We start from the raw sequence: 25,557 nt of genomic DNA, 5'->3' as shown, positions 1-25,557 counted from the left end.
CGGTTTCAAGCAGTTCAGCTATCAATACCTCCCAGGGACTGGGCCATCATGACTGAGAAGGCAAAGAGGTACAAACGAGGTGTTTGGGGGGCATTTCTAGCACCACAGAAACATGCCAGGTAAAATCATGATTGTATTTATATAAGTCGAATGCAGAGCAATTTGCCACAGTTCATACACAGGTGTCAGAATGAGGTATATAAAACATACAGAGAAATACTTTCATAGGAAAGTAGGAAGTTGTTCAGTTCTCTCCCACAGTCAGCACCACCGTGGGAACCCTGAGGTCCAGGCCCCCTCAACAAATGGCTCTAGAGAGCAGCCTGGTGAGGCCTGCTCTCAGTGTCAGGAGTAGAGGGGCTCCTGGTGGGGACACTGCCAAGGCCAGGAGACTGGGCGCTCTCGGCAGGACACTCAGAAGCTGCTTTTCCCTCTCTGGAAAACCCTTTGGGTCCTTCCCAGTGTTTCAGTGATTGTTTTGTACCAGTTACACCCTTAACCTTGTGGAAGGAGCTGTCCCAGGCCTTAGGGCTGCCTGCAAGCCAGGTTGGACTACAAAGCCAGCCCCACCCACCGTGCCTTTGTTACCCAGCCTCTGGCTTAGTCTTGAGGCTCACCTTTCAGATGCAGGTCACTAGACCCTGAAGTATGTAATTCCCAGGGTTGGCTGGCTATTTTCTTATCAACACAAAGTGGAGAGGTTCCTCAATCCATCCCCGAAAAGACAAGTCTGGATATTCAGATCTACTGCGTGAGGCTGAAGGCAGAAGTGGGCCCTTCACCTAAGTGGAAGGTTTAGTGCAATTCTTCCCTTTCCTTACAAAACAGGAAGGGACCCTTGGGCCCAGGACCAGCCCACAGTTGTCAAGGCACATTGCTGCCAGCAAGTGGGGCGTGCCCAGCAGTCCCCATTAGAACCCACTTGCAGCCCAAAATTCTAGCTTTAGTACAAATTCATCTCTGGTTCTTAGAAGTCAGAAGGGACTTCCAGCCAAATATTTCATTCATTCATATACATCTATATATTCACATGAATATATATGTAAATATATAGTTTTGTTTTTTTAATGCTTGACCTTAACTATGAATAACAGTATATGCCACTCAAGTTCCTGGATGGCAAAGGCAGAGACTGAGACCACCTTCAGTTTATAGCACAGAGGAGCCTTAGCGAGCTCCCTGTCTCCCTGGCCCAGGCAATGTGGAAGCCCTTATTTGCCACAGCACCACTGTGGCCGCTGTGCCAGTCTCTCTCCGCAGGCAAATCCTGCTCTAAGGGATAGAAAAGGAGCATTGATAGGACCCTCCCCAGCCTCGCCCTTGATGCTACCTGCTGCTTCTTGTGTCATGAGGAGTCACATTCCCCCCGAAAGAAAAATGGGATAAGGTTTTAACCACAACACAAAATGTAGCTCCTCCCAACTGCAGGAGGGTGGCTTGTCCTGTACCAGTGTCTATGTGGGCACCTGCCCACTGCAGGGGCTCAGGCCCCGGGGGTGCCAGCCTGGTCAGTGAGGAGGGTGCTGCCCTCCTGCACATCAGCAGGAGTCTGGTTGCTGTGCACAATGATGGTCTTTTCGTCCATGATCTCACAGGTGGGGTTGGTGAAGGCAGACAGGGGCAGGGTGATTCGTTGCATCTCCCTCTCACACACTTTCTGCTCATGTTGCTCTTTCAAGTCCTTCCCCCTGTCAGGAAAAGAAAACATTCAGGTTATGCTTCTAGCATGGCTTTGCTCCATTAGCCTTCCTGAAGTCTGAGCAGGGTCACAGTGATCACCTGACCAAGCCAGGACTAAACCAGCCCAGGACAAAGACGTCCTACCGGGCTGCCCACTCATCTCTGCTGGCTGCTCTGTCTTGGGTGCCTGCTGCATGGGACTCAGTGGGGACAATGTACAAGACAGAAACGAGATAAGACGGGGCTTTGCTTTCAGCCCAGGAGTCCCAGAGACCCAAAGCACTGTTCCAGCTTCATCCCATCAATGCACATGTCCAAAAAATGAACCAGACCATCCCGTTACAAGACCTGCCTTCCTGGACTGCTGAGATGGCTCAGCAAGGGAAGGCACCAACCGCCAAGCCTGACAGTCTGAGTCCCAAAGAGTAAGGTCTCAAGTAACATCTCACGTGTGTGTGTGCACACGTGTGTGCCCGTGTGGAGAGAGAGAGAGAGAGAGAGAGAGAGAGAGAGAGAGAGAGAGAGAGAGGTGTCTCACTTCAGTCTCTGTTCAGCCCTAAGATATAGTTACTTTATTAACCAAAAAGCTGGGTGGGTGGATGGCTGGAGAGATGGCTCAGCAGTTAAGAGCACTGACTGCTCTTCTAGAGGTCCTGAGTTCAATTCCCAGCAACCACATGGTGGCTCACTGTAATGGGATCTGATGCCCTCTTCTGGTGTGTCTGAAGACAGCTGCTATAGTGTACTCATACAAATGAAATAAGTAATCCTTTTTTAAAGTTAAAAAAAAAAATGCCCAGCCCAGAGCGTTTAAGAAATGCTCCAAGGTTACAAGATAGACTCCAACAAGTCCATTGGGCTCTGGCTGCTCTTAAGAGAAGCTGTGACCCAGAGTCAGCCCCTATGGCATGGTGGTACAGGGATTCAAGCCTAGGTCTTCTAACCCCACATGTGGGCCTTTCCCACTGGAACCCTGCCTCCTGCACTATGTCCACCAGACTGCACGCCAGAACCGGTTACCCAACCTAGGGCATATCCTTTGAAGCCAACAACTTGGGCTCAGCTCAGGGAAATGCTCTCATAAGGTGACAGGAACCAAGTCGGTGACTAAAACCACACAGGTCTCAGGAGTAGAGACTGGAGCAATGCAGTGCAGGCGGGAGCGATCTTCTAGTGAAACCCCCACTCAATAAACCCAAGAGCCAGATGACTGCAGAAGCAGGAAGATGAGGTCGGCACAGGTCGTGAAGTCACTCAAGAACACTGGTGTTCATCAACTGTTGCAACAACAAGTTCCCAGGCAAGGGGAAGGACTTCAGCCACCACTGCAAGGAGGTGCTGGAGAATGTGACAGATATGTGGACCCCGAGAGCAACAAAAGCAAGAAGTCTTCCAAACCAGTCAACCAACTAATCACCGCATTTCTGCCCATTCCCGGCAATGCCGTGGGGACCCCTTTCTGCTCCCTGCCTTGCCTAGACCTGCCCAGTGCAACTGAAATAAAATGCTGTTTGTTTGTTTGTTTGTTTTTTGGTTCTTTTTTTCGGAGCTGGGGACCGAACCCAGGGCCTTGCGCTTCCTAGGCAAACGCTCTACCACTGAGCTAAATCCCCAGCCCCTGTTTGTTTGTTTAAAACAACCTTCCCATTGGAAGGTCACAGGAGACTGATAAACTCATCCTCCTGTGGTACCCACCTGGTGACCAGGACAACCGCATTTCTCAACATGGAAGGCCAGGCCTAGCCTATGCTTCCTGTTAGCACCTTTGCTGGATATTAACTCCCACCTGGTACACTATTCACGGAGAGAGGGTCTTCTGGAATAAGCATCCCCTTACTCATAGCTGCAGTCATCATCCATCAGTTATGATTGACTGCCATACAGAAGGAAACACCTCTCTGTGCAATATAAAGCCATGTTCTTCAAGAAGGCTCATGGAGGCAAAAATCTGGAAGGTCTGGGTTTAATTTTAGTAAAGGACCCTCCTCCCCAGCTAGCAGTGATTCACAAAAATAATGCATTTAAGCCAGGTGCTGGAGACTCGGGCCTTAAATCCCAGCACTCAGGAGGCAGAGGCAGGAGGATCTCTGTGAGTTCGAAGCCAGCCTGATCTAGAATAAGGTCCAGGACAGCCAAGACTACACTTAGAAACCCTGTGTAGGGGCATCTTTTAAAAGAGGCTAAAATTCAAAATCTACCAAAAGGCTGGAGGAAGAAAGCAAGCCGGGAACCCACCACTTCCAGAAAAGCTACCCAGGCACCAGGAGTGTTCCACCATCCAGGAAGAGAAGCATTGATTAGCTGCACCTATGATGGGTGCCACGCCCCACACATCCCTGCCCTCACTTCTCCCTATTTCCTACATGCAGAAGCCTGGCTTTCCCCTACTCCCTCCCCTATGGAGCATGCGTCTGTATCCTGCTGAGCAGCTGGTAAGGCAGGCTTCACCACACACAGTCTATATAGGGGCCAAATCAGTTTGTATTAGTAGCGGGCTGGAAGAGCAACCAAGGGTAAAGGAAGCAGCCGCTGTGACTTGTCTGGATGGGCCTCATCCATCCAGGAGCCTGGATGAATGCCTGATCCCACGTGCCTGGGGCAAGCCCTGCCTAGGAATCCTGGAGATGCAGTGGCTGAGGCTGCCAGGCCAAAATGACCATTAGGCAGCCCAGCACCCTCCCACTGCTGTGGGGGCAGGGGACAGTCTGGCTGCTGTCTGGCAGCCAAGACAGAACAAAGGCTTACTCACTGACTCAGCTTCTCTCCCAAGGGGGTGGAATGGTGTTGCCTTACTGTTTTCCCTCCCTTTTTATCAGACTAAGAGCTCCCTGCAGAGCTAAAACAGCACTCAGCAGGGACAGGGAGCAGGCACAGCCAAAGGCCTGGCTGCACCTCCTGGCCTAAGTTACCAGGACAAAGGCCCCAGCCTGATTGAGTCCCCTTCCACCCCCACCTCTAGCTCTTCTTTCCAGGAGGAAGCCTTGGGAAACCCACCCTTCCCAACCCTGGGAAGCTCCATCAGCCAAACCCTGGGGCACTACAGAGTTCAAGACTTGCAGGAATTACTGATTGCTCTGGGTCTACATGCAAGCTGGGCTCGCCAGAGAGAAGAGAGGTGAAGAACCAGAGCTGCTGCTACCTGCCTCTATGGAAACAGAGGCCTCTGCGGCTGATTCCAAACCAGAAGCCACGCAGTGCAACTCTGCTGCTGCTCTGGGCAAGTTTTCCAAGGCGGTTACTGTACAGGCGCACAAGCGAATCCCCAAGTGTACGTACACTGATTCTACCCTCACAGGACGCCCACGTGCTCTCTATCACCTCAGACCAGAGAAGGCTGCGGGGGGGGGGGGGGGCAGAGGAGAAAGGAGAGAGAAGGGAAAGAGAGAGAGAGGGAGGGGAGAGAGAGGAGGAAGGGAAGAGGGAGGGAAGAAGAGAGAAGGGACTGGAAGGGAAAGAATGAGGGAGGGAGGGAGAAGGGGAGCGAGGGAGGACGGGAGAGGAAAGGAAAGAGAATGAGGGAGGGAGAGAGGGAGAGGGGGTAGAGAGAGAATGAAGGGAGAAAGGGAGAGAGAGGAGGGAGGAAGGGAGAAGGGAGAAGGAAGGGGAGAGAAGGAAAAAGGGAGGGAGGGAGGGAAGGCGGGAGTAGTGTTAAACCACTTGTCCTAGCAAGAGAGGGCTAGGAGTTAAACCAAGCCATAGTGTCCTCTAAAGAAATGTCAGTGCTGGGAGGGTTCGACCACTCACAGCTGACCTAATGGGAAGCGGGAGGCCCATTAAAGGTAAACAGTGAGCCTAATGTGTGGCATCAACAATTGGAGGGGATTCTGGAGTAAGATCTTGGGTTGTTCGTTTTTTTAAATTTCTAAACAAAGTCATTCTTTGAGACTTTTCTACTGCCCTGAGCAGTTTAAATTTAGATGAGGCTACGGGGTTCTGTCCGGCGCTCTAGAGATAACTGACGGTATTTAGATATATCTCCCTGTCCAGCCGGCCATGCTGGCTCGTGCCTCATGCCTGTAAATCCCAGCACTCAAGAAGTCTGAGGTATAAAGATCAAGAATTCCTGGCCACGGCTCAAGAGATGGCTCGGCAGTTAAGAGCACTGGCTGCTCTTTGAGAGAACCCAGGTTTGATTCCCAGCCCCCACATGGCAGCTCACAACCTTCTGGGTATGCCCGCAGTGCAGACCTACATGCGAGAAAAACACCCACACAAACAAAGTAAAGTTTAACGAGGCCGAAGAAATGGCTCAGTGGCCTAAGAACACTAGCTGCTCCTTCACAGGAGCCAGACTAGAACCCCAGCACCCACATGGTGATTCACAACCATCCATAACTCCAGTTCCAGAGGGTCCAATGCCTTCGCAGGCTTTTGAGGACAGGGTGCACAGACATACAGGCAGGCAAAACCCACACATAAATAGATAGGTAGTTTCAGGCCAGTCTGGGCTAAAGAGTAAGAACATATCTGAAAACAAACCAAGAAACACTCACACAAATACATACGGTCTAGATTGGGTACCAAGAAATGATATAGTTTAACTCTTCTAGGTCTCAGCTCCTCGTTGGGAAGAGAGCTTCAAGGCCGGTGACGAACTGGGTAAAAAAAGTCGTCTGAGGAACGCATACAGCAGGGCCTGACTTATCAAGGAAGCATGAAACCAACAATGGGCCTGTGATTAGCATCTGATTACTGTCCCACTGCTTATGTGCGATGTTTGTGCAGGGGAAACGTCCACATTTAGCAGGCATGATACCTGCCAAGCAGGGTGGTCTGAAATGGCATTGAGCTTACAGCCCTTGCCCTGATGACTGTTCCCTACGGGTGGGGAGAGGGGGAGGCTCGGAGCTTGCTTCTAGCCCACATGCGGTTTCCTGTTGTACAGGTTGTTCTCAGAGCCTGTTTGCTAAGGAAAGGGGTGGTCCGGAGGTTAGTGACAGGGAGTCTGGTGACTTAGTGCCTTCCCCCTGTGTGTACAGCAAAGTTCCCTCAAGGTCACATGGCAGCCCCATGACAGCCTAAAAAAAGTAAAACTAAAAGAAAAAGGCCTGCTGGCCTCTGCACCTGGCCCCAGCTGAGCCTGGATTAAGAGCAGTTAGTACATGCTTCTGAAGCTCTGGAAACTGTCATAAGATTGGAAGGCAGCCAAAGGCTGTCCAGAGGCTGAGGAACATGGGAAAATCTCAGGGCTCAGTCCAGCACGGTTTGGGTCAGTGGACTGCACAGGCAGAGAGCAGCTATACTGTTTTCTTCAGAGTTTCTACATGAACAAGTAGGTGTCCCTGGACCTGCAAGTCATCGATGCTTCTGAGGACCATGACCTCAGTCTGGGAGTTAGGATGCTCTCTCTCAGGTCAATCTCGGAACCTCTCTGCTCCCTTGACTCACGGGGAATCAGAGACACCCGTAAAATCACCTGTTCATGCAAATGGTAGGGCTGGGATGGAAAGGAGTACAACCCCAGTGCCCATTTCAGAAACAGCGCTGCTGTCGTCATCCCTAACTCCCCACCTGATGGATAGACCGAGGCTCAGAAGAGCTAAGTGGTCAGGTGCTCATATCCTCTGGACAAGCACACCAGCGACTGTTCATGGATCGCTCGCTGTGGGCCACACACCAAAGCTAAGCAGCCACCAGCCACACACCCTCCCCATACACCCTCCCCTCCCCGCAGGACCGCTCTGGACTGGTAACAAGAAGCAACCCGCCCCACTGCGCCACACGGACGGACGGACGACAGCTTGTTCCACCATATTCTGAACCCGTAACCACGGGCAGAGCGCCTATTCTCTTGCCTCGAGTTTCCTCATCTGAGAACTGGAAAGAACACCAGTTTTATCCTCTAAGAGTGATCGGGACCGTAATCTCAGCCCTCGGGAGAAGGGAGCAGGATTCAGACTTCAGACTTCAAGAAGCCAGGCTTGGTGATTTAACACTTTAATCCTAGCAACCAGGAAGCAGAGGCAGGCATTTCTCTGAATTCAATGCCAGACTGGTCTGTCTAGAGAGATCCGTGACAGCCAGAGTTACAGGGTGAGTGAGACCCTGTCTCCAACAGATCAAAACAACAAAACCCCAACCTCGAACAACAACAACAACAACAACAACAACAGTAAGAGTTCAAGGCCATGAGAGCATGCCACCTCTGTAGCAAAGCCTCGCCTGCCCCTTTCCATCTGCAATGTGGCTGGCTCCAAAACCTCTAAGAGCGCCTCCGGTTTAGAAAACAATGGCTGAGACAATTCAACACACTTCAGACATGGCTCCCACTGCTCAACACGCTTCAGACACGGCTCCCACTGCTGGACAACCAAGCCCACTGTACCACTTCTCTTACAGGGAGGCTTCTCCCATCAGAGCAATACAGCTGGTTCGTGGGGCTGGAACTCATGCCGGATTTTGTCCAAGAACACTCGGTGTTGTAACAATGGTTTGTTTTTTTTTTTCTTTTTTTTTTTTTCTTTTTTCTCGGAGCTGGGGACTGAACCCAGGGCCTTGCAGGCAAGCACTCTACCACTGAGCTAAATCCCCAACCCCGTAACAATGGTTTTGATTCTTAGAGCCACACGTCACCAGTTGTGACAGACTTGTCCCATGGGGCTGCAAGTTTGTCCTTGCTTCCCAAGCAGTCTCTTGCACTTTCATATCCGGTAAGAAGCGGCCTTTTCCCTAATCATTTCTTTTCTTCTCCCTACCCTAGAGGACACCCCACTGATACAATTTAAGCCCCAGTGGGAGACTTCAAGACCAGGGGCTAGGAACCTTTCCTAACAGTGGAATGTTTTGACACGTGGTCTCACTCTGTCTTACAGATGGTGGTAACTCACCACCTGTCTGCTCAGATTAAAGATCATGTCTTGCTTTTATTGAGGTTTTACTTGTTTTTCTTTTGGTCTTTTGGAAGCAGAGCCTCTGTTTGCAAACTTGTAGACCTCCTGCCTCAGTCTCCTGAGTTCTGGGATTAGAGTATGTATGAAGCAGGACACCTATCTTAGGAACAGAATTTCAAAACTCAACAAAATGGGGCTGGGGAGATGGCTCAGGGGTTAAGAGCACTGACCGCTCTTCCAGAGGTCCTGAGTTCAATTCCCAGCAACCACATGGTGGCTCACAACCATCTGTAATGGGATCTGACACCCTCTTCTGGCGTATGTGGACACAGTGACAGTGTACTCATATAAATAAAATAAATAAATCTTTCTTTAAAAAAAAAAAAAACTCGGGGTTGGGGATTTAGCTCAGTGGTAGAGCCTTGGGTTCCGTCCCCAGCTGGGGGGGGGGGGGACTCAACAAAATGAATCTCTCTTCCTTCAGAGCATGATGAGGAGGGCTCAGAAATCCCATTCCTCAAGGGGTTGAGGCAGGATTATGAGTAAGAGACTACCCCTTCAAGGTCAGTCAGGGCTACAGATGGAGACCTTGTCTGGGGGGGTGGGGGGTGGGGGTGGGAGGAATCAGTATCTAAGCCCTTAACCTGAGAGACCAAGATCACCAGGCAGTGACGAAGGCCAAATCTCTACTCTTGGACTGGTTTTGCTTCCTTCCATACCGTACTTCCTTTTGAAAGACACCAAGAAGATGGTCTGATACTGTATCTCTTCCTCAGCCCTATTCCGTGGGAGTTGGGAAAAGAAACTACCCACCTCTTGTAAGTGTAGCCCAAGACGATGCCAACTCCAATAGCGATGATAATTACCGTCATAGTAACGCCCAACACGTAGCCTGCAAACGACAGGACATGAGGTCCCGTTAGCCACACCCTGGACCAGCAGCAAATGACATCATCTGTCGAATTCTGACACATGCAGCCATACCCAAAGTTCCCAGGTCTTTTTTTTCCTTGGAGTTCATCCTCACACGCTGACTGATCCCGATCACTGGCTGCACCTCTGCCGCCTCACTCCTGGCTGGCAGGGCGTTAGCAGGAGGGAACACCTGTGTCTCTTTGTCACCGGGCACACCAAACTTCTCTTCCAGCTCCGTTGTAGAGGACGGTGGTGGTGGTGGTGGTGCTTGGGAAGTGGTCTCTGGTAGAGGTGAGGTGAGAAACAGGTCTCATCAAGGACTGCCCTAAGTGCATTCTACAGTCAAACCTGACCTGACCTGACCTGACCTGACTGTTGGGGATGTTACAGGAAGGGTCAGCCCTAAAATGCTCCCCTAAACTGTTATCAAATCCTGCCCTGGCGAACACCTGAATTAAGGACCAGAGGCAGGAGCATCTCCATGAATCCCAGCCAGTCTTGCAAGCCGGGGCTACAAAGTGAGATCCTATCACAAACACAGAAAGAAAAAAAAAAAAAAAAAAACTTCTCCTGCCTTAGAGGCAAAATCAAGTCTGAAAGGGTTGCACTGTGGTTGGGATGTACCAGGCAAATCTGAGGAAATGGTCTCAAGAAACAATAGCCTCTCTCCTGCCTCCCACTTGTCTTATCAAGTCCTTGCAATCTTCCAACACCCAGCTGGGCTTGCCAGAGGGTTTCTCCAGTGACTGCACGCGGGTCTTCACAGCAGGAGACAACCCACACTGAGTGCAAGATTCCTGCCAATCCCAATGTTAAGGGCTTAACCTTGAGAACTGTCTTAATTTAATCCTAGAGAATTGTCTTAGTTTTCTTAAGTCTAAAAGCTTTGAATTCAAATCACAACACACCCATTGCCTTTGGCAGGTGGTCAAACTTCTGGGTGACTCAGGTCCCTCACACAGCTTCTTCCCTGAGACTGTGAGCTGGGGACGCTACACACAGTAAAGGCTGGTGGAGCGCTTTGCGGAACGAGCGAACTGCCTCCCACCGTTGTTTACAAGTGCTCGCAGAGGATGAGCTCACTCCGAATGCTGCGGCGGCCAATGGGCTTTGGGCTCCGCGGCCTGGAGATAGCTCTGACCAATCGGACCGCGCGGGGGTGGAACGGGGCGGGGCCGGGGTCGAGCAGCCGCACGTGCGCCGCGGGTGTAACCGCTGCTGCGCTGCTCGGCGCACGGGACTAACGTCCCCTACCCAGGGGTCCCAGGGCGGGTACCTGGGCAACGCAAGTCCTCGCAGGGCCGCTTTTCAGGGACGCCAGTCTCGCTGCTGATGTAGCACCAGGGCCCACGCGGATCCTGGTCCGGGTTCCGGCAGTAGTTGTGGTTGCCGGGGCCTGGGGTGGGGAGAAGAGGCGTTAAGGGCCGCGGCCGCCGCCCACCAACCCCGCCCGTCACCCCGGCGTTCACTCACTGGGCTGGGCGAGCGACTCGCCGCTGCCTTGCGCGGCCAACCAGTTGAGGCAGCGGAGACCCGGCGCGGGCGAGGGCTGGTCCTCCCGGTACAGGTGGCCGTTGTCCCAGAAGCAGCCTGTGAGGAAGAGGAACCCACCCGGGACCCTGAGTGCGGCTCTCTGGCCCCGTGGGCGAAAGCCCTGGGTACCTCAGAGAAAAGCGGAGAGCTTGAGTCATGCCCCTAGCGGCGTCTGGTCCACAGATAACAACAGTGAGATTTAGCTTTAAAAAAAAAAAAAAAGAAGAAGCTTGAGATCGCTGCACAAATGCAAAGGGTTGTTACTCCTGGACTTGGGACTACTTTGAAGGTGCAGGAAGCCTGGCTGAGGTCCTTCTGTGGAGATGACGAGTTTAGTTCTGGGCAGTCAGACATGGAAGTCATCCCAGTGTTGAGAAGTCAATGTTACATAAACTGACGTTCCCTTCTCCACGAATACAGCCACCTTCTGCTAGTTTAACAGACACCACCGGCTCCCAAGAGAATTTCACAAAAGCCTTTGACTCAGTGAAGCAAAAGATTCAATAGAGACTCCAGCTGAGGGAGCCTGCCACATCTCTTCAGCTCCCACTCCCCTCAGCAGAGAGCCACAGGAGGAGCTGCAGAGGGGAGGTTTGTGCGCCTGCCACACTATACAAATGGACTTTAAAAGGGTAGGACTCTGGGGAGTAGAAGAGATGAATTCCCAAGCTCCATCCACTCGTGTAAAAGGAGAGAGAAAGAGAAAGTGACTACTTGTCTTTGTTCTTAATGGCAAATATGGAGCTGCAACGAAGGAGAGAAGAAGGCTTTCGTAGGATAGCAAGAAAAGCAGCCAAAATCTTCCTTCCCTGTCAGCCTGGCCACATTTGGGAAATCTGGGGGCTTTAGCCGTTCTGCTTCATTAAGTTGCTGCAGAAAGGGAAGAAAAAAATGTAATCTCACCTCCAGATCCATAGGCTTCTGCCAGAAGCATGTTGCTGAGAAGAAATGTGTGTACCCAAGCCAACAGCATCCTCGCCTCTTCCGGCTTGCAGGTGACTGAACAGCCAGTGTCCGAATGGGGTCTCCTTGGCAGCAGTTTTGTCTTCTAGTTCCCAGCCTTGCAGTCAGACCGGCCCTTATTATGCTCTTCTGGTAAACAGCCTCTCTTTAGAACTGGGAGCTTCCCAGCTAGCTTGCTGCAGCCGAGGTGTTTTTCAGCTGAAAGGCGCCCCCTGGGTCCTAAGCCTCCTAGACCTTACCAGATCACTAACCCTGAGCCAAGAGAGGAACTCAGCCAAGTGGAGAGTGGCAGAGAGGTTTTGCTTAGCAGCAGATCCGTGTGAGACCTGCAGGACTCCATCCCCAGAGCTTTTCTTTTCCATCAGTGTGAGTACCGAGTCATTATGTCAGAAGGCATCGTGGAGTGGGGTGGATTAGGAGCCCCTAGAGCACTGCACAGTTGTAAGAGAGGATGCTGATTGCAGAAGCAGGAAGAATTTAAGACCACATAGGCGGCACAAATGAGTATTATTTGTCTGGAAGCAATATATTTAAAGTGTACTTTGCCAGGGCCAGTCCATCACATTCCTTTACTAACATTCGAGGTTTGGGGTATCCATATATAGTAGGAATACCGAAAGGGTATCTTTAGTGGAAAAACACGTTACACAAGCATTAGATTCGCTTAGCTATATTGTAAAATCCACCCTTTCTACCAGCCCAGTATATAGGAACTCCCTATATAACTCCCCTCAGCCAGTATATAGGAAATCCAGTTACAGTAATTTGTATCCTTAGTTAAACCACATCTGCACAACTTGGGGCTTTTGGAGTTAGGGAAGGGGAGGCGCTTCTTCTGTTTGGCTGGCAGCTGAAGTTCCCCAGCAGCCTCAGTAAACTGAGAGATAGAACAGAGTGGTTTGCCAAGACTACCTTGTGACTCGGGCAACACCAAGAATAGAAGTGGGAGACTGTTTTATCTTGCCACAGTGTAGGGAGGGAAAGTAACACGACTAAATAAGTTTTATGGCCTTTATCATAGTGGAAAGCTAATGCGATTCTAAGTATGAGAAGTGATTGAACCCTGATGTGTCCTTTAAAAGAATAAGGGTTCGTTTTTATTTGTGTCTGTGCTCAGGAAACCTTCAGGGCCTCTAGAAATGGGGTGATGGCAGAAGTGGGATGATGGCTAATGTGAGCGATGGGAGCTCAGGCCACCTCTTCTGGAAGAGCAGCAAGTATTCCTAACCTCTGAACCCACCTGACATGCTTCTTAAAAACATTATGTCCGTGGGGGGAGGGTTGGGAGGGGAACACCCATAAGGAAGGGGAGGGGGGAGGGGGATGTTTGCCCGGAAACTGGGAAAGGGAATAACACTCGAAATGTATATAAGAAATACTCAAGTTAATAAAAAAAAAAAAAGAATACTTTGAAAAGTCAAAAAAACAAAAAAAACATTATGTCCGGACTGGATAGATGGCTCAGTGGATAAGAGCACTTGTTGCTCTTGCGGAGGTCATGAGTTCAGTTCCCAACCCCTAGCTTAAGGCCATCTCTATCTAGTAACAGTATACACAGCTCTGTCTTCTGACCCTTACCTGGGGCACATACATACATGCTGGCAAACACATACACAAATAAACATCCCCCAGAAGAGAGTGTGTGTGTCTGACACATGGTGTGCGGTGTATGCCCATGTGTATACATAAGGAAGTCAGAACAGGATGTCTTGCCACCGGGGTTGGGGATTTAGCTCAGTGGTAGAGCGCTTGCCTAGGAAGCGCAAGGCCCTGGGTTCAGTCCCCAGCTCCAAAAAAAAAAAAAAAAAAAAAAAAAAAAAAAAAAAAAAAAAAAAGGATGTCTTGCCACCCTGAAAGAGGGTTTCTTACTGCACCTTCAAGGGAGGCTGGCCAGCCAGTGATCCTCCTGGCAATACTCTCTGGTTCTGAGGATCCCCCTGTCTATGCTCTCCAGTGCTGGGTTGTAGGAACACAGAACCACGTTGGCTTTTAATGTGTGTGCTGAGGATTTGAGCTCAGATCTCCCAGGAGCAGAGCCATGTCCTTTTAAAACATGTCTTCAGTTGATAGTGTGTTTACCTAACATTCCAGAAGCCTTGTGTTTGATCCCTAATGCAACATACTGAGTAGGGGAGTGCCAGTCTGTGATCCCAGCTCCAGAAGTGGAGGCAGGAGGATCAGAAGTTCAAGGTCATCCTTGGGTATGTATATAGGAAGTTTGAAGCCAGCATGGTCTACGTAAGACCCTGTTTAAATTTTTTTAAAGTTTTTAAAGTTTTAAAGTTGTAAAATTAACATTTTTGTTAATTTTACAAATACTTATTTTTGAAAACCTACTGCATATTAGCTAGTATTTTTAGATACTGGACTTCATCTTGTGAACAAAATATTTGAATTTGTATCCTCATGATTAATTGAGCTTCAATTCTAGTTGGGAGAGGCATGATATTTAAAACATCAGTATTATCAGAAAAGAAAGTAATACAAGGTGAGAGACAGACAAGTGGAGTGTGCTTAACTTGATGAAGAATATGTACAAGCTGGGAGCAGCATGGCTGGCTTAGGAAGGGGAGGCAGGATGGCTGTTTACCACACTAGATTGTGGTCTGAGTCTGGGAGAGCAAGGTGGACTAAAGTCACATGCAATAGACAGATTTACTCAGAAAATTTATACTCTGAGGGTTGAGAAGAATCACATGAGTAAGGTGTTATCACAAGGATAAGCCACAAGTCACAAAAACATGTTTTTCTATAGAGGCCATGAATGATAACAGCTGAAGTCTGCTCACTCCCATTTGCTACTCTTGGGAGCAGCTCAGAAGCACATTCCAAGTGCAGTTCTGTGCTTTGAAGAAACTGAGCTCTCAAGACTCTTATTTTCTGGAGTTTTCTCTCAAGCACTTGGAATTCTCACATGACTCCATTCTCAGACTCTGTTCTGATAGAGGATCATGAGACACTTACCTGGGCTACACATCAAGTTCATGTCTAATCTGAGGAATGTAGTGACAACTTGTCTCAAAATGAAAGTAAAGGATAGCGCATGGCTATGGGGTGCCCACAGAAACCAGAGGCGGGCGTTTGACAATATGCTTAGCAAAAGTGAGCTTCTTCATCAGCAAAGGTTCTTTGAGGTTGCCCCTCAGCACCTAATCTAATGCCCCTCAGCAATCTAATCTAATGACTCAGAATAGGTGCTTCTGTTGGACTATTTTTCTCCTGAAGAGAGAGATCACTGTTACAGCTAGTCAGCACTTATCGTTTGCAGAGTGTCTACCACGCAGAGTGTACACCATGTGTAGATAGATGCCAGTATGTCTCCATCAGAAACCCCATGGGATCTGACATCCTCTGCCGGCTCCATGAGCACCAGCACTCATATCTCCTTAGCATGAACATACAGAAATTAAAGAGTCTTAACAACTAAAGAACAACATGGGACCCGGTATGTAGCTCAGTGACAGAATGGTTACCCAGCATGCACAGGGCCATAGAGAGTTCCATTGAAAGGACTGCAAATCCAAAACTATACACCAAGCATACATGAAATGGAAGCCCATACTTTTAAAGAGACTGCCTTGCGATTTGTATATTTTGACTAAAATATTTCTTTAGCAAGATTCATAAAACTGTTGCCTGCGCTTGTTTGTTTAGACGGCAATCTTGAAAGGATTAGAAGTCTGGAATAACAGTTCATAAAATAATACAATGCCACATGAAGGAAAGTTCAAATGTGCATGCTCAGAAACAGACTAAAACATCAATAATGAAGACAGGAGTATCTGTGCGCTCAGCCCCACTGCATTGAGCTGGGTACCAGACCTATTAGAATGTGCATTTAAAGGGCTGAGAAGGGGCTGGGGATTTAGCTCAGTGGTAGAGCGCTTACCTAGGAAGCACAAGGCCCTGGGTTCGGTCCCCAGCTCCAAAAAAACCAAAAAAAAAAAAAAAAAAAAAAAAGGGCCGAGAAGCCCTCTGTCTGCTCATTTTCATATAGACAGGGTTTCATGCTAGCCTTGCATTCCTGGTCCTCCTGTTTCCACCTCCCAAGTGCTAGCCCACAGGCATGTGCCACCACACCTACAACTACAAATCTTCTATTATTGGGTTGGGGGGGGGCGGGCACTAAATCATGCTTGATAAATTAGTTACAGGGGGGAAGAAAATATGAAAAAAAAAACTAAAAAAATTTAAAATTGTAGCTTTTCATGTTTTCTAGGTAGTGCTCCTAAGACATAGCACTGAATATAATACTGTTAAGTTTTTGGGTGTTTAATTTTGAAATAGGGTCTCTCTACCTAGCCCTGGCTGTCTTGGAACTCACTATGTAGACAAGGCTAGTCTTATACTGAGAGATATGCCTCTTCTGCCTCCTGAGTGGTGGGAAGTTTTTGAAAAAGAAAAATTAAGGGGTTGGGGATTTAGCTCAGTGGTAGAGCGCTTGCCTAGGAAGCGCAAGGCCCTGGGTTCGGTCCCCAGCTCCGGAAAAAAAGAACCAAAAAAAAAAAAAAAAAAAAAAAAAGAAAGAAAGAAAAATTAAGACCATGGCAACAGATTATGGAGTGGTCAGAAGTTCAGACCTCTAGAATGGCAGCAAGGTCTCTTTTTTTTTTTTTTTTTTTTTAAAGATTTATTTATTATATATAAGTACACCGTAGCTGTCTTCAGATACACCAGAAGAGGGCATCAGACCCCATTACAGATGGTTGTGAGCCACCATGTGGTTGCTGGGAATTGAACTCAGGACCTCTGGAAGAGCAGTCAGTGCTCTTAACCTCTGAGCCATCTCTCCAGCCCCGGCAGCAAGGTCTCTTAATCACTGAGTCATCTCTTCAGCTTTCCCACCCAAATCTTTAATGTTTGAAATAAAGGAGAAAGAATAACTGTGTGAGAAGAGGGGTTTTGTAAAACCTTTGTAGGATGGACTCTTTAAAGGGAAAGTAATAAAACAACAAAGTCACTTTCAAAAACAACATTCCACTCTGGAATTGAGAAGAGGCAGAACTTGGAATCATTACCCTGCGTTTGAGGAATAAAGGGAAGAGTAAGTTCCCAAATAAAAGTGAGTTTTGGTTTTGAGGCTGGATATATAAAATGTAGCTTTCACCTGACAAAGTGGCACACATCTTTAATCCTAGCACTCAGAGGCTGGTGCAGGCAGATCTCTGAGTTTGAGGCCACCCTGGTCTACAGAGTGAGTTCCAGGACAGTCAGAGATACATCATGAAATTCTGCCTGAGAACAGAAAGGAAGGAAAGACGGGGCCGGGGAGGGGGAGGGGGAGGAGGAGGGGGAGGGGGAGGAGGAGGGGGAGGGGGAGGAAGAGGAGGAGGAGGAAAAGGAGGAGGAGGAGGACCACATAGCTTTCCCATTAGTGAGAACATGTTTTTAAGACCAGAGCCTATAAACTTGGCTGCTCAACTTGAGGTAGTTGGTAAGTACAGACCACTGATATTTAGATTTTTATCACTTTTTTAAAGTTAGGTGTATGTGTGTAAGTGGGGAAAGGGTTTGCCCATGAGTGCAGTGCCTGAAGAAGCCAGACGTATCAGACCCTCTGGAGCTAGTGTTACAGGTGATCAAGCACTGATGATGTAGGTGCTGTGAACTGAACTCAGGTCCTCAGCAAGCGCAAGGCATGGGGTACGCTGACAGAGACTATAGGCATAGGGAATGAAGGAGCCATATATCCCTTGTGCCAGAGATCAAAATGATGCCTTTTAGCAAGTAGGGACTATCTTCTTAAGTCTCTGAGGGAATGCTGACTTGTCTAAATGCCAGACTTTGGGAAAAGGAATTTCTTGGAACCAGACAAAAATATTTTTGTCCTCCCTTCACGGTCCTGGTATTTCACTCTCTTCCTTTTTTGAGATGAGGGATTGCTGTGTATGTCTGGCTGACCTCAGATTTACAAATATCCACCCTGCCATTGAGTCTAGGGCCTCAAGTACGTGCTTAGCAAGTGCTCTGCTCTGAACTGTAGTCCCAGCCCTCTGCCGTCTTTACTCTTTCTGCTAACCCGAGAGCCATCCTCCACGTGGGGCAACTTTTCTCTTTTATCAGTCTGGTTTTCTTCTGGCATCACTTTACCTCTGCTCTGTCATATAAACTATCCTAATTACAACTTCCTTCTCCGCACTGCCTCCACCTTTCCTCCTAAGAGATGTCCTTTAGAGGGTTCGTATGTCAGGAAGGACTGATAAAGGTCATGCACCTTCACATGTGCTTTTTATATAGTAAGAACTTCTGCTATTGCTCCATTTTACCTAGTAAAATGCTCAAGAGAGAGAAAAATATCAAACAAGATCATAGGATAAACTGTAAACTTCTGGTTCAGTGGGAGACCCTGTCCTTTTTTTTTTTCTTCAAAGATTTATTATATATAAGTACACTGTCACTGTCTTCAGACACACCAGAAGAGGGCATCAGATCCCATTACAGATGGTTGTGAGCCACCATGTGGTTGCTGGGATTTGAACTTGGGACCTCTGGAAGAGCAGTCAATAATCTTTATTTTTTTTTTCTTTTTTTTTTTTTTTTTTTTTTTTTTCGGAGCTGGGGACCGAACCCAGGGCCTTGCACTTGCTAGGCAAGTGCTCTACTGGTGAGCTAAATCCCCAACCCAGCAGTCAATAATCTTAACCACTGAGCTATGTCTCTAGCCCTCTGGGAGACCTGTCTTAAAGAATATAGTACAGAGTTTGATTGCTGTGAACAGGCACCATGACCACGGCAACTCTTACAAAGAATAACATTTAATTGGGCTGATTTACGGTTTCAGAGGTTTAGTCCATTATCATCGGGGTTGAAAAGATGGCAGTGTGCTTTCCACGGTGCCGGGGAAGGAGCCGAGAGTTCTAAGTCTTGATCTGCAGGCAGCAGAAGGGGACTGTGTGGCACACTGGGCATAACTTGAGCATGAGAGACCTCAAAGTGATACACTTCTTCCAACAAGGCCATGCCTGCTCCTACAATGCTATTCCTCCTAATAGTGACACTTGCTATGGACAAGCATTCACACACATGAGTCTGTGGGGACCATTTCTATTCGAGCCACCACAGAGTGGTAGAGGTAAACACCCAGTGTCTCCTCTGGTCATTGCATACACATACATGCATGGGCATGCAGTCTGCACACTTCATGCATGCACCATACACATGTAGGTACAAAAAGATCATAGTCTGAGTGTGGAAGAAAAGGACAAGAGGAATCTCTTAAGCCACTATGATGTGGTTGCAGCTCCTCACTCTCTGAAACCTCGTTAATAGAAACAAGTGTTATTACAGGAATGTCTCATCAGTGAATAAATCACATTAGCCCAAGAATAACAAGCACAAAGTTCAAAACTAGGAAGGTGTTATATTTTACTTTGGTTTTTCGAAGCAGGGTTTCCCTGTGTAGTCATGGCTGTCATGGAACTAGGTCTGTAAGCCAGGAGGGTCTTGAACTTAGAGACCTACTTGCCTCTGCCTCCCTGGCTACCGTGCCAGGCTCAGGTATTTCTGTTTTTGAGAATATAATGAGAACCTCAAAGTCGGTGCTGCTGTTTTGTGGTTTTGGTTTTTGGTTTGTTTTATTTGTGTTTTAGTTCCTTAAGGCTGTTTCTCCCCAGAGCTGGCCCTTCACTTACCTTCACGGCTCAGTGGGAAGCATCTCTGCTTAGCGTTGTGTGCAGCACTCGTGGCAGCTTTCTCCTTACTGTACACGAGAAACAGACCTCTGCCCAGCTGCAGCCATGTTGCCACCCAGCCAATCAGCATTTCCTCTTTCTAGGATCTTAGCCTCTTCAGCACTAGTACCCCCTAACCTTTTTCTCTTTGACAAGTGGCCATGTTTGTGAGAAAGCCTCTGTTCTAGACCAGCTCTGTCTCATTCTGCAGTTTGTTTAGCCTCTGCTTCCATGGCTAAGGTAGGAGAGCCTGCTCTGATGAACATGAACTTGTTGTTTCATATATGGAGAGAGTGCCTTGGGAATATCCACACATGTAATGCCAGCATTTGGGAGACAGAGGCAGGAAAGTCAAGAACTAAAACCCAGCCCATCCAGAAGAAGGCATCGGGTCCCCAGAACTGGACTTACAGGTAGTTGTAAGCTGTCCACTATGGGGGTGGGCAATGAGCTCAGCTCCTTTGCAATAGCCTCCAGCACTCTGTTTTAACCACTGACCAATCTCTCCAGCCTCGGGTTAATACCTTTGTTGGGGCTGGAGAGATAGCTCAGCAGTAAAGAGCACTGACTGCTCTTTCAAAGGACCGAGGTTCATTTTCCAGCAACCATACTGTAGCTCACAAACATCCCTAACGCTTATTATGGGGACTGTGACACCCTCTTCTGACCTCAGGAACAAGGTATACTCATATGTATTAATTAACCATAAACCACTACTAAGGCCGAGCGTGGTGGTGCGCGCCTTTGATCCCAGCACTGGGAGGCAGAAGCAGGGGGATCTCTGTGAGCTTGGGGCCTGCTTGGTCTACAGAGTGAGTTCTGTATAAACCCTCTCTCAAAAAAGACAAAATTAAAAATGAAAAAGCCAACCATTATTATTGTTATTGCTAAACCTAGAATCAGAGCTCAGTTGAATCTTTACTCATGCAGTTACTTTGTTAAGTAGCTTATTCAAATCCAGCTTATCTGGAAATACTCTTGGTTTTCAGTTACTTGAGGCCATTTGTCAGTTTATACATGTTGGGCCAAAGTATTTTCACTTTAACGTTAGGCCATAACCTCGCCTCTCAGGATTGCTAAGAGACTGACCTTGACTTGGCTCTGTGATGGGATGTGTAACCTAACTGTCACTGCATAGAGTGATAGACAGTTTATCTGACCACCCAGTATGTTCCAGACAATGGTTTGTCACGACACAGTAATGAACACTGTAGCTAACATTGAGGTTTTCATGTGGCAGATGCTGCTCTTAGTGCTTTCTTTTTTTTTAAGATTTATTTATTTATTATATATAAGTACACTGTAGCTATCCTCACACACACCAGAAGAGGGCATGGGATCTCTTTACAGATGGTTGTGAGCCACCATGTGGTTGCTGGGAATTGAACTCAGGACCTCTGGAAGAGCAGTCAGTGCTCTTAACCGCTGAGCCATCTCTCCAGCCCCTCTTAGTGCTTTCTATACCCTATCTCTACAGTCATTGAGAAACTGTGTGGAGCCACACCTCCCTGTCAAGTGAATCGGTCGTAAAGAGGTTAAACAGTTTGCTAAAACCCATAAGGATGGTGGAAGCGGGCTGCTGGCTGAGCCCATGCTCTCCACAGCCTGGAACACTGAGACAGAGGATCATAGGCTGAAGCTCTGTCTTGAGTGCAAAATGGAGTCCAGGCCAGCCTGTCTCAGAAAAGAAAAATCATGTAAAAGACACTTTAAAAATCTGAAGGCTATGGGTGGAGCTCGGTGGTAGAGCACTTGCCTAGCATGCATCAGGGTCCGGCTCATCCCCGGCATTGCCGTCTCCCAGCAAATAGATAAGTAATATAGCCAGGTGTTTGCTCAGTGTGACCTCATACTTGTGCAGTAGCCACACGACTGTGTGAACAGGGAGGAGCTTTGATTTGAGAGGCAGAATTCTAGGTCTGGTCTCACCTCCCACTCCACTGTCTCAGATTGTTACTTGAATGACTGGAGAAATTACTGAGCCTTCTGAACGTCAGTCCCCTATCTGTAAGTGAAGATGGTAATGTACCGGTCACGGGATGGCTGTGAAGAATGTTTTATACTTGACCATTATGGTGGTGTATACCTGTGTCTCAGCATTTGGAGGGCAGGGTCAGGAGGATTGCTGCAAGTTTGGGGTCAGCCTGTTTTATACAGTGAGTTCGAGGCCAACCAGGGCTTGAGTGAGAACCTATCTCAAAAAATCAATGTGTAACTGAATTATGAAACATTGAGTTAATGTCATCATCTGTTTTCAAAGCATTACACCAGTGCTAAAGGTAGAATAAGAAAGCTGTGCTTCAGGGTTGGGGATTTAGCTCAGCGGTAGAGCGCTTGCCCTGGGTTCAGTCCCCAGCTCCAGAAAAAAAGAACCAAAAAAAAAAGAAAGCTGTGCTTCTGTGAGGCTCCAATGCAAAGTGGAGAAAGGAGAAGGACAAACATGGGCCTGCATTCATATAGTAATTACTGGAAGCCCGGCATTGCCACAAATGCCTGTATTTACAGCAGGAGGAGGCTGAGGAAAGAAGATCCTTAAGTTTGAGGCTATCTTGGGCTCAGTGAGATGCTATCCAAAATGAAACCAGAAGAGATGGGGAACAAGGGAGAGAATGAGAGAAAGAAAAAGGCTGGGGGGCTGGAGAGATGGCTCAGCAGTTAAGAGCACCGACTGCTCTGCCTGAGGTCCCGAGTTCAATTCCCAGCAACCACATGGTGGCTCACACCCATCTCTAATGAGATCTGATGCCCTCTTCTGGTGTGTCTGAAGACAGCTATAGTGTACTGATATACATTAAATAAATATTAAAAAAAGAAAGAAAGAAAAGGGCTGGGAAGATGACTCAATGGGTCAGAGTAATTGTGCAAGCATGAGGCCAGAAAGGACACTGGATGTCTTCCTCCTTCACTCTCTGACACTGTAGTTTCCCTTAAGATGGCAGCAGTCAAGCTGGAGAGATGGCTCAGCGGTTAAGAGCACTGGCTGCTTTTCCAGAGGTCCTAAGTTCAATTCCCAGCAACCACATGTTGGCTCACAACCATCTGTAATGGGATCAGATGCCCTCTTCTGGTGTGTCTGAAGACAATGACAGTGTACTCATACATAAGATGGCAGCAGTCTGGCTTGTGAAGTTTCTCACAGGCTTCAGTATTGGGGTCCGTAACAGTTGCCAGTGGCCAATGGCCAGTGTTACAGATCTAATCCTGAGGTCGGAGACTAAAATGCTCCCTTGAATTGTTCTTGTGACTCACACATGTATGTATGCACATCTGCAGGTGTACTACCCCCACTCTGCTTTCATTCAGGTCCTCTTGAATATTAGGCAAGCACTCTATTATTACATCTCCAGCCCCCCTTTCACTTTCTTTTTTTTTTTTAAAGTTTATTTGTAACTAGGAATGGTAGGATTTGTGTCTCCCAATCCCTGCCTCCTCTTCCTGCTTCTTCTTCTTTTTTTTTTTTTTTTCTTTTTCTTTTTTCCCCCGGAGCTGGGGACCGAACCCAGGGCCTTGAGCTTCCTAGGCAAGCGCTCTACCACTGAGCTAAATCCCCAACCCCAAGGTCTTCTTGAATATTAGGCAAGCACTCTATTATTACATCTCCAGCCCCCTTTCACTTTTTTTTTTTTTTTTTTTTTTTTGGAGCTGGGGACCGAACCCAGGGCCTTGCGCTTCCTAGGCAAGCGCTCTACCACTGAGCTAAATCCCCAACCCTCCCCTTTCACTTTCTTGATAGTCCTTCTGTGTGTAAAAGTTGTTTTGTTTTGTTTTGTTTTTAAAGATTTTTTATTTGTCTTTGGACACACCAGAAGAGGGCATCAGGTCCCATTAAAGATGGTTGTGAGCCACCATGTTGTTGCTGGGAATTGAACTCAGGACCTCTGGAAGAGCAGTCAATGCTCTTAACCACTGAACCATCTCTCCAGCCCAAAAGTTTTAAATCTTGTTGAACTGCAGTTCTGTTTTAAGCAGTCTTAATACCATTGTGGAAAATTAATAGTTCATAGATGTATTTATTTTAGACTCTTTGGTTTTGTTCATTGAGGCACACACATCCTCTATACCAGTATCATACAATTTTATTTAGCTTTGTAAAGGTTCTTTTTGACTCTCCTTTTTTTTTTAATAGCAATTCTCACTGTCATTCAGGCTGAATTTAAACTTCTGATCCCACCCTACCCCACCCCCCAGAACACTCCTGATTTCTTTCCTGTGTCTACTGAATACTCTGTTCCCTTGAGCAGCACAGAGAATGTGTATCTCAGTGGTTTTCCCAGACGGTTTTGAGTTCTTTTCACCTTCTGGAAAATCAAGTTGACATTCCTTTTTGGGTTCTGTGCCCATGTCAGTAAAATTCTTGGTGCCATAACTATTTGTAACGTAGCTCTTTAGTCTTTGTGCCTATTGAAGTTAGCACGGGCTAAATGAATTGATCTTTATACAAGATGAAATTAAACCATATGAGATGGGTAGGGTAATGTGAATCTGAAATCTTGGAACCGAGTCAGAAGGATCACAAGTTCAAGGGCTGCCTAGCAAGACTCTCAAAGGGAAAATTAAAAACACAACTAAATGTTAGAGCATTTGTAAGGTCTGTGATTCAACCCCCAGCTCCATGCTTAAAAGGGAGGAGGGGCTGGAGAGATGGCTCAGCAGTTAAGAGGACTGGCTGCTCTTTAGAGGAACCTGGTTAGTTCCCAGCACTCATGACAGCTCACGAATTTAACTCCAATTGCAGGGGATCTGATGCCCTTTTCTGCCCTCCAGGGGCACCAGACTGGCACACAGTATACAGACATACATGCAGGCAAAATACCCACACACACAAAATGAAGATTATGCAGAGATCTGTGGTAAGAGGTTTGAAAGTATATGGTGTGTGTGTGCGTGTGTGTGTGTGTAAGAACTTTACTGAGAGAACCATCTCCCCAACCCTGATATTTCTTGTCTTAGATACTAATACTGATTTTCAGTGCTGGGGATTGAATGAGGGAGGCCATGCGTGCATGCTTGGTAAGCACTGAGCTACATTTGATTTTTCTTTCTTTAGTTTTGGTGTATGTTGTGTTATTTGGGGGAGGGCATTGTTTTGCTTTAAGACAGGGTCTCACTGCATAGTCTACGCTGGCTTGGAGCTAGCTATGTCATTCAGGTTGGCCTTGAACTCATAGGGATCTGCTGGCCTCAGCCTTTCAAGGGCTGGGACTGAAGGCTTGTGCCACCATGCCAGCTTTATATTTAGTTTATTTTTAGATTTTTTATGTGAGGGTTTGCCTTGCATGTATGTCCATGTACTGTGTACATGCCTGGTCCCCTTGCATGTATGTCCATGTACTGTGTACATGTCTGGTCCCTACAGAGGTAAGAAGGTACTAAATCCTTTGAAATCTGTAAGTCTCCAAGGTGCTCTCAACTGGACCTGGGTTCCCTGCAAGAATAGTGAGTGCTCTTGACTGCTAAGCCATCTCCCAAGCTCCGACATCATCATCCAAGGGTGAATGCATAAGATTACAGTTTGCCATATCCCCATACTTGTCCTTTCCTCCTTCCCCTTGCTCCCATTGTCACTATCCTAACTGGGTTATCGTGGCAGCCATGAGTCATGATCCAGTATCATTCTTCATATACAGTTCTTTTAAAGAGTCACAACATCCTGGATGCTCATTCCACAGGTTTTTATTGAGTCCTGAAGAGATTCTTGGCATGGACCTGGGCATCCAAAGATGAGACAGGCCCAGTCTCCTCCATGACATTACAAGTAAGGAGCACTGAGTGGGACACTTCTGCACATGGCACTGCTTTCTAAGGGTTGCAGGCCTGGGACACTGGAGGACTGGACCAAAAATGTCCACAGTTCAGTTTAAAAACTTTGTCCCAGACAGTTTAAAACCTTTGGATGAGCAGAGGTGCTCAGTTTTCTCCCCTCCTGGGATATTCTCTGTAAAACTTGGCTCTGGTGGGTTCTGAGT

General features: G+C 47.7%; 2 protein-coding genes and 1 long non-coding RNA gene across 19 annotated transcripts in view; 2 read left to right on the top strand and 1 right to left on the bottom strand.

The window, feature by feature from the left end:
- Positions 1-8,917, top strand: part of Limk2 (LIM domain kinase 2) — a 78,292-nt gene extending 69,375 nt beyond the window's left edge. For 4 of the 12 annotated variants that reach the window (XR_015636560.1, XR_015636564.1, XR_015636565.1 and 1 more), the window contains 2 exons: positions 4,640-4,948; positions 6,231-8,917. Coding sequence is in view for 5 of the 12 variants with exons in the window: in XM_087582726.1 (XP_087438852.1) it covers positions 4,640-4,799 (160 nt within the window). In the remaining 7 variants the exon portion in view is untranslated. Of the gene's footprint in view, positions 1-4,639 lie in introns of all 12 variants that reach the window. The other 8 variants (XM_087582726.1, XM_087582727.1, XM_087582730.1 and 5 more) reach the window with 4 other exon arrangements.
- Positions 114-12,076, bottom strand: Pik3ip1 (phosphoinositide-3-kinase interacting protein 1). 6 transcript variants are annotated; one of them, NM_001395158.1, is made up of 6 exons: positions 11,862-12,060; positions 10,899-11,015; positions 10,702-10,821; positions 9,495-9,707; positions 9,324-9,402; positions 114-1,688 (listed from the first exon to the last, which is right to left on the bottom strand). In NM_001395158.1, exons 1-6 carry the CDS (start codon positions 11,929-11,931, stop codon positions 1,484-1,486), a joined length of 804 nt encoding a protein of 267 aa, NP_001382087.1. In that variant the 5' UTR covers positions 11,932-12,060; the 3' UTR covers positions 114-1,483. The 6 variants fall into 6 exon arrangements, 3 of the variants coding, with proteins under 3 accessions (NP_001382087.1, XP_087439451.1, XP_087439450.1); XM_087583325.1 differs by having other exon boundaries at positions 121-1,688; positions 10,334-10,821; positions 10,899-11,161; positions 11,862-12,076; XM_087583324.1 differs by having other exon boundaries at positions 121-1,688; positions 10,334-10,821; positions 11,862-12,076.
- Positions 10,640-25,557, top strand: part of LOC148001422 (uncharacterized) — a 45,251-nt gene continuing 30,333 nt past the window's right edge. The window contains exon 1 of the long non-coding RNA XR_015637517.1: positions 10,640-12,287. This is a non-coding gene — a long non-coding RNA (uncharacterized LOC148001422). The remainder of the gene's footprint in view (positions 12,288-25,557) is intronic.

Source organism: Rattus norvegicus, chromosome 14 (genome assembly GCF_021556685.1).
Source record: "Rattus norvegicus strain SHRSP/BbbUtx chromosome 14, alternate assembly SHRSP_T2T, whole genome shotgun sequence".
In the NCBI taxonomy this organism is placed as follows: Eukaryota; Metazoa; Chordata; class Mammalia; order Rodentia; family Muridae; genus Rattus; species Rattus norvegicus.
Note: the sequence above shows the minus strand (reverse complement) of the source record. Positions and strands in the feature narration are given on the sequence as shown.

Bases quoted from the DNA above. Each gene is read 5' to 3' on its own strand.
- Pik3ip1 (NM_001395158.1), bottom strand. From the start codon at position 11,931: ATGCTGTTGGCTTGGGTACACACATTTCTTCTCAGCAACATGCTTCTG. The intron at 10,822-10,898 runs GTGAGTGAACGC...TCCCCACCCCAG, and splicing joins CGAGTCGCTCGCCCAGCCCA to GCCCCGGCAACCACAACTAC. The intron at 9,403-9,494 runs GTATGGCTGCAT...TGTCGTTTGCAG, and splicing joins AAAAGACCTGGGAACTTTGG to GCTACGTGTTGGGCGTTACT.